General features: G+C 33.8%; 1 protein-coding gene across 2 annotated transcripts in view; it reads right to left on the bottom strand.

The window, feature by feature from the left end:
* Positions 1-12,485, bottom strand: part of Vps50 (VPS50 subunit of EARP/GARPII complex) — a 116,354-nt gene that overhangs the window by 101,900 nt on the left and 1,969 nt on the right. For both annotated transcript variants that reach the window (XM_046455189.2, XM_046455191.2), the window contains exon 2: positions 7,035-7,103. In XM_046455189.2, the coding sequence (XP_046311145.1) occupies positions 7,035-7,103 (69 nt within the window). The remainder of the gene's footprint in view (positions 1-7,034; positions 7,104-12,485) is intronic.

Genomic DNA, 12,485 nt, shown 5'->3' with positions numbered 1-12,485 from the left:
ACAAAATGTTTAAAGGGTTTATCTTGACAGTAAAATTTGAGTCATATAATACATAACTAAATATATATTAACATTAATAATGGGATAAGTGCTCTGTAATATCTGAAAATCCAAGAACAATTTGTCAACAACTACAGACTATCAAAGGGCCATACTTGCCTGCCAATGGCAACTACACCTAAAATATGTATCAGTGTCATTCCAGAATTAATGCTGGAGAAAACTACAAATAAAGTAAAAAATATAACTGCAGATGAGGGTAAACAAAAGGTAAAACTGAGCAAATGTATTCTCTCTCCCTTCTTTCAGTATGAACTAACACAAATACTGTCGAGGCCCTACCACCTCACCTTTCCCAGTCGATATAATTCCATTTAACAAACAATTATTTTTATTCCCCTTATGTAAAAATTCCCCAGACTAAGTGACACAGGAATGCAGATCAGTAAAATTCAGCTCCTCCCTCAAATAAGTGAGTCAAATACATAAGTAAATGGTTGACAAGGCAGAGGAGAGGTACAAAAAAAAAATCAATGGAAGAGGTGGCATTTAGAGAATATTAGAATAGGGATCATTTCAAATTTCAGAAACTGTGGGGATAGGGTCACAAATATAAAACAAGGTATAAGTAAACTCAGGAAAGCATATAACAGGTTCAAGCAATAAGGACAGTTCCCTGCAGGAAGGACAACTGTCAAAGGAAAGACTCTGTACATACATCAAGAGGCAATGAAATGTAACAGAATTTTTTTTTAAATCCAATACATTTATATATACATGAACTAAATTTTCCTTTTCTAAAAATAAAGTATCTTAACACATATCCCTATACCAGATGCTATATCAAAAATAAACCCAATATTCAATACTTTCTTAACATAATAAACTAAGCAGGATTATTTCAGGAAAGTTGAAGACAATAAAAAAATTATTCAATATTTCAGAGGTTCTTTTATCCAGCATTCATAACATAAGGCTGTATATAATACTAACAATTTTCCTATTTTGACCATCTCTGAAATAAAACTACATGAACATACACATAAAATATACATTATGAATGTAACTTAATGAAAAGTGAAGAAAAATAGTCATCACAGAAATTTAAGTCAACATCTCTGATTTCTTTTCCTCTCCACATAAAAACAAAAGGTATTATGAGAACTGGGGATTCAAGTACATAAAACAATCTGAGCCTTCAACTGTAAGGTGTTAGAAAACAGTCCCAGTTTATTTATGGTTTCTAGAGAACTACACAAGAAAAGATGAACATAAGAGTCCATCTCTTAAGGAAATAGACCCAAGTTTACGAAGGAAACTAGCAGCTATAAATTTTGTATTTAACCACTACTTTCAACTTATCTAAAATGAGCATACTAATTGAAAATACTAACTCAAGTTCAGGAGTTTCAATTCTATTCACTTTTATAAGTACAAAAAGTTAGTCATGACAGAATAACAGTTCTGCTCATCATTATTAAACTCGATAGTCTCTTTAATTTTGAAAAATAATCTAACCGAATTTTTAAATCCACAGAACAGCTAAAAATCTCAATTTTCAGCAGTAAGTTTTTATTTGAACAAAAAGACAAATGTAAAATCTCCATAGGTTTCAAATTTCTGCAGAATACTGAAACCCCAACTCCCCTTTCTCTACTTGCTTTATTAGAGCACAGTTCACATTATATACTTGATTATACTTATCTGGATGGCAGAATGTGTGTGTGTGTGTGTGTGTGTGTGTGTGTTTTGAAGGGTAAGAGTGGAGGATAGCAAGAAATGTTCTTGTAAAGCTGGGTTTATTTTTTTAACTGCTGGCATCTTTTCACCAGGCAAGATAAAAAGCTATTCTGTTATAATAAATTCTAAACAGAAACCTTAATATTATAAAGGTCACATCACATTAAAGCTGTAATTGAAAGCAAAAAAAAAAAAAAAAAAATAGCCACCAAAATCCATATAGAGCTAAATGGAAGAGCAAAATATTGTTTTCAATATTCGATCAGTATTATTAAAGTCATAAATCTATTTTAGTGAAACAGATTTTATCTACTTCCAAAATGAAAAAGGATCCAAAACCTACTTTAAGATAACAGATACCCTAAAACCATGTACCACATAAGTTTATAATGAATTGCCAGATGTCTGATTACATGGGGAAATGGCGCATTTTCTTAAAATCCTCCTAGAACAACAATAATAATCCATCAAAATAGCCGGTTCATCAGTTTGTATGTGTGTGTTTTAAATAAAACATAGCTTCTGAAGCCTACTCGGTTTTCCTCCAGGCTTTCAGTGCCATCTAGTGGAATACTGATGAGGTTACAATTTGAAAAGAGGTTTCAGCACAATAATTTATGGAAAATTTTTATAAAAGGTTATTGTATGGCATTATTTTAATCCAGGTTTACAACACACTTACATAATAAAAAATAATGTATTTTAATCACTTCCCACACAAAACAATAGATCAGGAATAATAGATTACAAATAAACATGATTTTATTCACAGAAATTTATTGAGTTGATAGAAATTAAAATCACAAAATTAGTATAAATTTCATATTTAATACCTTGTCATGTACTTATTTCTTTTATTCTATAGTTAAAAATACCAACCCAAGTTCAGGACTTTGTTATATTTTTAACAAATATCTTACTAAATTTATTATATTAAAAAATAAAAAATAATAGCTCTGGAGATAATATTTTGATAAAAATTCATAAAACAATATTGATATCAACATTCTTTTCAGGTTATAATACATGACCATTTTGGAGGCACTATGGAAAATCTGGATGCAGATTCAAGGTTCTTAATACTGATATTTTAAATCAGGATTCAACTCCCAAACAGTTCTAATAAATTCTATAACTAATAAGTTTATGGCTACTATAATTATAAAAAAATAAATATTGGTCTTAATTCTTCATAATTCTTGTAATCAATTAAGTGAAAATCCTTTCACTTTTAAATGGATAACAAGTGTAGTCAGCAAATGCTCTAATTCTAATATCCTTACCTCTGTATAAAAATCCCACGAATTTGAAATGTAACAGAACCCCATTTCCCAAGAACAGAATTTTAGATCATTTTCCTTTTTCCCACAAAAACTGTCCTCAAAATTGAAATTTGCTTGAATCGATCTTATATTTCCCATTTGTCCATTCTTGTTATCATGTTTTCACTTTTCTATATTATTTTATTCACCAAAATCCCAAAATGCCAGTATATGGATTACCATTTGACTTACATCTCCTCTTATAATGAAGAACAATATCATCTTGTCTATAAAATCTAGAAATTGTACTAGACGACTTTTAAGATTTCTTCCCTCTTTGTATTTATAAGTTCTTGAAATAGAATAAAATAAACAGTACCTTCTAGCTTATCAGATACCCAAATGCACTTCTTCAGTTCCCCTTCACTACATTCCTTTTTCTATTAAGTTGAACCACATGAAATTTGCCAAGATTCAACATTTGTAATCTAAATCAACAGCCATTTCACTCAATTCATCCTAATATCTCTCCCCTACTTATCCTTTTCACTAGGATCTCTCAATGTAACACAACTTAAGCTAATCTATTTCTTCCTTGAAAACTTTTGTAATAACTTAGAAAAGAAATAGAAATGGGCCCATTCTGAAGAGCAGGGATACCTTATTTTTTTTTTTATCTTCTACCTGTGTGATGCGGTGCTACTAAATGAAGTTAACATTTAAAAGTTTCTCCATGATTCCTCAGAAAATTGGACTGAACCACAATTTGACTCAGTTATCCCACTCCTTGGTACCCAAAGGACTCAAAATCAACATACTACAGTGATGCAGCCACATCAATGTTTATAACAGTTCAATTCACAATAGTTAAGCAATGGAACCAACCTAGGTGCCCTCCAACAGACAAATGGATAAAGAAAATGCAGTACATACACACAATGGAATACTACTGATATGAGGCTAATTAATACTACTATTAATTAATTAATTCTCTCTGATATGAGGATGCAAACACACAACAAGGGGAAAGGGGAGAGAAGAATAGAAGTTCACTGGATTAGACAAATGGGAATAAAGGGAAGAAAGCGGTGATCAGAATAGGAAAGAGCAGAATGAATCAAACATAACTTTCCTTTATTAATGAATACAACACCAGTGAAACTCCACACCATGTACAAACATAAGAACGGGATCCCAAGTTATACTCCATGTATACTCCATGTAATATGTCAAAATACACTCCACTGTCATGTGTACCTAATTGGAACAAATATATATGTATATATACATTTTTTTTCTCCATACAAGCATTTAAATTAACCACTTAAATAGTATAAATTGTTAAATCCAAAAAAATATTTGCCAAAGTATGGGCAGCTTGCATTCTATACCTAGTAATATACTATGAACATTTTCTATGTAATATATATTACCAGTTTAAAACACAGGCTTCAAAATAATTTTTAGAGTATGATACCATATTTGCAGGGAAAAAAGAGGGGTTATATCATCTCCCTATTTCCTTTCTAGAATCTGTCATAATTTACAATTATCTTGTTTGCTATCTGCCTTACTCCTAACTGATGTAAATAAACTCCCTCAGAGGAGGAAAGTTTTGGCTTTTGGAAAAGATGCTGTCTTTCTACAGCTGTACTGACAGTCCCTACAGTGTGTCTAGCATATAGTAGATGCTCAAAAAATCTGTTGAAAATGCATAGGGAGAATATCAGAGGGCAATGAACAACATAGATGATTTCTGTGATTTTGGTTTTTTGGTTCCTTTTTCTGTTTACCATGTTTTCTGTTTGCATTATATGGAACTTTTAAAGGAAAAGCTACTTTAAAATAAAATCACCACTTCAAATGAATGTTTTCCATTTTGTTGAAATGCTTTTAATAATTTGAAAAAAATTCAATAAAGATCATTTTTGAACACATCAAATCTCAGGTCACCAAGAACTAGATGCACATTAATTTCAAAGCAACTATACAAAATAAATCATTTAAAATGTTTATATGATTTAAATATGAAGTCACATCCAACCTGTGAAAAATATACTAAGCATTAAAGTTATACTAGACTACACTGTGTGTTTCTGAAAACGAGTCTTAACTGTCAATTTCAATACTGACTACCAATACCACCATATCCTATTCAGTCCACTGACTGAGCTTTACTGCATTCTAAACTGAGCAACTCTTTAGTTCTGAAAACCAGTCAGAGACGGCAGCAGCTCTGCTTCCCCTCCAGCACTGGTGATGTTGCAAGAGAGCCCAAAAAGAACAGATGGGCACCAGGAGCTTTTAAGGCTTTTTTAGAATAAAGGCTTATATTATTTATTATTTTATTTATAATGAGCATATATTTATAGTGTAGTTATTAATATAATTTCACTATTACAACTATTTTACAATCTAAGTAACTTAGGTTCTCAGTACGTGCCAGAAAGGACCAATGCCCCAGGCTTAATTGTCACCTGAATCATTTTCATTTGCTGGTCTTGTGATACCAGACTGGCCACTCTACCCAGAGCCAGTTATCTCAAAAGTACTGATGGGGCTTGGGTGGAGAGTCCATAAGACTAGGTAAAGAGATAATCATAAATCCACTGCCCACCATTACTGGAAAAACATCAAAATCCATGGTTTAAAGATAACAAAAAGTTTTTATTAATACATTCATGTATTTTTTAATGAGGTTCACTACCTGTAATTCTCCTTCCTCAGCCTTTCGAATCACTCAGATTTACAGGCATGCACACAGTGCCCAGCCAATAATCTTTTTAAGTAAAATAAAAATAAAGAGAACTATCTGTCAATTAGGACATATGGTTATCACTCACTTCCCAATTGTACCACAGTCAATAATCTTTAATACATTTTATAAAATTACAGTATTCGAACATGACTCTGTAAGTTTTGTCTGGCCCATTTCATGTTAAAGAACTGGCTGGAATTTCATTGTATTTAGACAATGTGTTTGAATCTGCCCTTTGGGGTCTGCCCTAACATAAAAGCTAAGCAGTAAACGAAAAATTCACTCTAGCAGGAAAAGAGTCTCAAAGAGAAAGGAAATCATCCTGCTAAGTAGCTGACATTGAGGTATAAGAAGAAGTTTTTGATTACTTAGTAAGAGAAGCATCCCTATGAATTAAAATGCTGGACATAGAAAACAAATGACTTTCAAATATGGTCCTCAAATTAAAATCCTAAGAGCAGACATTGAGAAGTGTTAGCTTTTATCTGTAGTGGAGCTGCTGTTTGCAAGGTCACATTCCAGAGAAACAGCAGGGACTTAACAATGGTTAATAATTCTCCCAGGAGAAGCTGGAAGCCACCTAGCTTATAAATGACATATATTAAACTTGTAAACTTGAGAAATTCACATGAATACCAAAGGATTAAAATCTGAGATACATGAAGTTCAGTGTAACTTATGCCTTAGGTGCTTATTCAAAAATCTATGCCCAAAACAAAACACAATTAGCTATAATTTTTGGCTCATAATGTTACAGTTATAAAAAGTAGTAAATTATTTTACCTTATTTCTTCAAATTACAACAGATTCATTAATAAGTTAAATATACACATACGTACTTATGGATTATATATAACCACATAAATTAAGTCCAAAACGATCTACCAAAAAATTTATGATTTATATAATATTACTTATTTATATATATAAAATTATTGGCTGTATACATAAAACGTGTGTGTGGACACACACACACACACACACACACACACTTCCAGGCTAGGAACCACATATAACAGACTTTAATTTTATTAGTTTATTAATTTAACGAGTCTGCAGTTCCCTTACTGTACTAAAATGAATCATAAGCATCCCAATGAGTAATGAAAGCACAAACAAGCCCTACACCTAAAGTACACTTAAAATTTACCCAGTTTATCATAACAATCATTAGCCTATGGGAAAGAAAAGCTTCTGTGAACCAATTATTATCCAGAGGCAATAATATTTTCTTAAGAAAGTGAAAAGTCACGCTCACACATGTAGATCAATACCTTTCCAGGGACCCGGAGACTCTCAATAGCACCGAGATCACTGAGGCTCTCAGGAGGGCTTTTCAGACCCTTAAAAAAATAAGAAGACAAAGAGAATTTTAATTGTGCTGAAGAACTGTGAAAGGACAGAATATGCTTAGTAAAAATGAAAATTTTCCTGCTTCAAAATACAGAGAACATATATTTTAAAAATAATCATCACTTAACACCTGCAGTATTATTATGAAATCAGGTAAGGATGTACTTTTAGTGTCTTCAAATAATGAAGTATTATACAGCACCTTTGCAAAGAATGGAAGTCTACCTTCACCAGGGTTTTAAAACAACCAAAAGAAAGGAAATCCATTTAAAAAGTGTTCTATAAAAGTACTTATCTATTAATCATAAGCAAATTCACCTGGAAAAAAAGGTTCAAGCAATATTATTATTATTCACAGATGCAATATACTAACCAACTGAGCTATTCAAACATTTTAATAATGCTAATTACTTAATTCATACATAAGTAATCTCATCATCTTGCTTGATTATTTCCCACTAATGTATCTAATTCATGCTGCCAAAATTATGATTTAAATTCCAGGTCATATTGCTTTCTACCTCTTTTTTAGTTCTTTGGTACCCTGTACTTCCTATAAGAACGGCAACTGAAGGATTCTGAAACCCTTATATGTATTAAGGGAAATTATCAAGACAGAAAGAACTCAGCAATTTAAATTTTCTTTAAAAACCTTTTTAAAAAAAAATAAGCTACTCAAGGGGCTGGGGCTGGGGTTGTGTTTCAGCGGTAGAGTGCTCGCCCAGCACATGCGAGGCACGCTGGGTTTGATCCTCAGCACCACATAAAAATAAATAAATAAAAATAAAGGTGTTGTGTCCAACTACAACTAAAAATATTTTTTAAAAATAAGCTACTCAAAATAGTAATATTGGTCTTAGGCAAAATTAACTAGTACATTAATTTGAGGAAAAATTTTCATAAGTCAAATTGTCCTTTAGGCGCCCTATCTTGGCCTTTGGTTCTCAGTAACCAAAATATACAGTATATGTTGATTATTTGAAACTTAAAATAGAACTTGTTTCTCTTGAAGACATAGAGGTGTGTTTTATCTTCTGCACTGTAAACCAGCACCAATCAAATACATGATTTTTCTTAAGACTAAGTGCTGTCTCACCTTCAATTCTTCCATTACTCCCAGAATACCTAACCTATCCCCCACCCAACCATACCCTTTTCTTCCTCTGTGTGGTGCTCTACCCACCCCATCCCCTGCCCCACCACCCACACACAGGCACACAAACACATAAAAATAAGAAAATAATATACCACCTTCAGAATTATCACCTCTATGAAGTCTTCATGAACCCCTATGCTTCAAACATGGTATTTCTCAGTATAGACCAAGGACCACCTCTACGAACACCACCCAGGGAACTGTTTTTTGTTTTGGGGTTTTTTTTTTTTAGTTGTAGTTGGATACAATACCTTTATTTTATTTATTTATTTTAATGTGGTGCTGAGGACTGAACCCAGTGCCTCACACATGCCAGACGAGGGCATTACCATTGAGCTATAGCTGCAGCCCCTCACCCAGGCATTTCTGGATTAGAACCTGAAATACGCATTTTAACTAACACCTCATGTGACTCATATGATCACTGACATTTCTGAATTATAGCTAAATATTTTCCAGGACAACAGCTAAGTCAAAGTTTTAAATTTCAAATGTATCTCTTTCTCCCAGACCTTAAGTAACAAAGAAAGGGAGAGACCAAGTGTTACTTGCATGTATAGCCTGGTGGCTAGTAAAATTCTAGGAACAGAATAAACACCAATGAGTCAATTACTGGGTAGAAGTTGTTGGTCAGGCTCCAGTGTTCAACCAAATACCACACTGTTCCCATGGGAACACACAACAGACTGCAGAATTATGTTACCAGGAATGCTTACTGGAAAAAGAAAGGCCTATTGCAGATCTAACATGAAAATGTGCAGCGGGATAAAATTGTTGTTAGTGTGTTCCTAGGCTGTGTGTTTTTCTTTGTCTCTATTTCTCACCAATGGCTATCTTGAGGGCATACCATCAAAGTGGCAAAGAATACATGACAAGGTAAGTATTTTGCACACTTTTATGTGCAGTTCACATAACACTATATATACAACCATGTATATGCATCAACACACTCAGGAAATTAGAACTTCATAATTTTATTCAAAGCCATGACCACCCCTAAAATATCTTAAAGTATAACTGCTATATCTTTTAAACAAACATTTTTAAAAGCAGAGATCTGTTTAACTAATCTAACAGAAATCCTTGGAGGAATATATCGTGTCCAATTTTCTCTTTCCCTAGCACTGCTCAGTAAAGAAACTGATGTCTGAAATGTAAATGTGATATTTCCCAGTATCCAGAAAAAGATTAGACACCACCCACAACCATTCGATACTAATTCATGGCAACCTTCTGCCAAATTACAAAATAAGAGTAACAAATGGGAAACTCTGTGGCAACTCTGATGATTTGTTTCTTTTTCTTTTCAACAGAAATGAATAGTGTTTATACTCAGTCCCCAATTTCTCTGGCCCTGATTCTCTTGAACCCACCCAAATCAGGCTTTCCTCCCCACCACTTCATGAAAATACTATTATCATGTCACCAATGATCTCCATGCTGCTCAGTAGAGTAGAATGACACCAGGAAGGGGCTTCAGAGCAGACTATCTGGGTTTGTACCCTCACTCTCGCACTCAGGTCTTTAACAAAACTCTCCTTTAACAATCCTACCTATGCATTATCTCCTAATTATAGTTACAGCTCATAGTTTATTAAAAGTAGTCAGAGCAACATATGTAAGGAGCTAAAAATGCTATGTGGTACCTCACAAGCATTCTTTAAGTATTAACTATATTCTTAACATTATTATGCACACATAATTATTTTTCTTGATCAAAACAGAAATGAAGAGGAATTATATGTTTCAAAGCACATCTAAAACTCAAATGTACTTCTGAATTTTGACTATCAGTTTTATAAGTTCCTACTAACAGATATGGAATCATTTTTATGTTCTATTTGTGCTTTTTAAAGAACAGTCATGGGCTGGGGTTACAGCTCAGTGGTAGAGCGCTTGCCTGCCATGTGTGAGGCACTGGGTTCAATTCTCAGCACCACATATAAATAAATTAATTAAATAAACAAAGGTCCATTGACAACTAAGAAAATAAAATAAAATAAAGCACAGTCATGGTTATACCTAGTAGTCTGCCTTTATAAACTGAAATTTCATTATGATCATTATCCTTTATGTGATTTTCTTCATTCTTTTTGATAATTTTGTATGTTTACATTAATACAAAATCTAGTATCATTAACACCTGTCTCTATATTTTAATTATTTGCCCAAATCAGATTAACACTTTAGACTACTTCAGTTATATCTATGTGAATCACTATCTATTTGTGAGACCAGCAATTAATGTTCTATCATATCAAAAAAAGCACCCCAATCAGGCTTTCTTCCTTACCACTTCATGAAAAGTGCCACTGTCATGTCACCCATGATCTCCTTGCTGCCCAGACCAAAAGCTCCCTCTCACCCTTACCTTAGTTGGTCAATCTGCAGCATTTAACACAGCTGTTCACTCCCTCTTTAAAATTCTTTACATGGCTTCTAGGATCCACTCTTCCTGTTTGTTGTCTTTATCCAGCATTCATTCTACAAATACTTATTGGGCATCTGCTATATGCTAGAGACCACTGGGATGCTTAAGAATTCTAATCTCTTGGCTGTTCTCTCACGTTCTACTGTGCAGAATTCACCCTTCTCCTTTTGACACTGAATTCTCAAAAGCTCCAACCTTGGACTCTTCATATATCCACATTCACTCCACTGGTGATCTTAACCAGGTTTTTGCCATCAATAGGCTTGTAACTCCTGAGGTTTTATCTATACCTGGAATTTTTCCCCATAAATTCAGACTCATTTATCTTACCATTTTAGGCTTTCAAATTAAAAAGTTTAAAAGCCATTTCCATGCAAAGTATTCTTCCCTCAGTTTTATCCACCTCAGTAAAGTGGCAAATCCATTCTCCCAATTTCTGGAGCCAAACCATCTGGAATCATCCTCTTTCCCTTAAGCCCAAGTCCAGTTCATCAAGAAATTCTGTTAACTAGACATTTATCATATAATCACAATCCAACCTCTTAACACATCTACCACTAGGACACCAAATAAACCCACACACTTCTTACTTGGATTACTGCAATAGCCTTCTTACTAGTCTTCTGTTTCCACTTCCCACTCCCCCCTGGCCTGCTTCTTCAATCTATTCTTAAAACAAAGGTCACAATGGTCTTTCTGAAGAGTTAGCATCATATTCCATCACTCTTCTGCTTGCCAATTCACTCAAAATAAATGCAATGGCCTTCCTATGCCGTATAAGGTTCTATGTAAGTTTGCTTCCTGCCCTTAGCTCCCTGACCTCAACTCCTACTATTTTCTCCTCACTCACTCCACTTCAGCTATGAGGGTCCCTTCAAATTCCTCAAACATGTCCCTGCCTCAGAACCTCTGCAATTGCTTATCCTCCCATTGATATCCACATGATTCATTTCCTTACCTCCTTCAGGTCATTTTTATGGTTCTATTTCAGTCTTCAAGTCATCTCCATTTACACAGACCCTACCTGTCTTCCCAAACCTCCTGCTCACAGCCAGAGAGCCAGGATGCCATCTCTCTGATGCAATCCATGACACTCTAAAATTACAAATAATCCCAAATTGCCAATCCCAAATTTACTCCCAGGACTCCCTATCCTCTTTTCCTCTATAGCATTTATCATCATGTCTGCTTTAGCACTTGTCTATTTTGCTCACGGCTTCATCCCCCAAACTTAGAATAGTGCCAGGCACATAGTGCTCAATTCAATTTGTTGAACGAACTGAAAGAACAGAGGCCAGCATAACAGAGAATGATGGAACAGATCTAATTTAAACAAAGAGAGCTAACAAAGCCCTCCCTCCTTCCCACTCTTTAAAAACAAAGATCTTGGGACAGCTGAAATGCCAACATATTATAAATTTCATAGACCTTAATTTCAAGACTTTGCACATTAACTCAACATATATGTTAACATAATAAACATAATAAACAACTGTGTGGAAGTCAAGACATAAACACATATAATTCGAATGACTTTTAAAAGCTGTGTAAAACTCCAATTTTACTTCACTTTTTACACAGTATAATTCCAGCTTTTCATGTATGTTCTTCAGATTTTTCTTCCATTCCAATTAGATAGATAAAAGCTGCTCAAATTCAATAAGCAACTGCCTGAGGCTGAGGAATTACCATTTTTAGTACAATTCCATTACGTTCAGGAAATAGAAACTTAATGTCACTGGTATCTAGAATTTTTATTTTTTCCTTTCCTACTATTTTTCACAA

This window comes from Marmota monax, unplaced genomic scaffold (assembly GCF_021218885.2).
Source record: "Marmota monax isolate L192 unplaced genomic scaffold, Marmota_monax_Labrador192_F-V1.1 WCK01_AAM20220418_F8-fsc00264, whole genome shotgun sequence".
In the NCBI taxonomy this organism is placed as follows: Eukaryota; Metazoa; Chordata; class Mammalia; order Rodentia; family Sciuridae; genus Marmota; species Marmota monax.
Note: the sequence above shows the minus strand (reverse complement) of the source record. Positions and strands in the feature narration are given on the sequence as shown.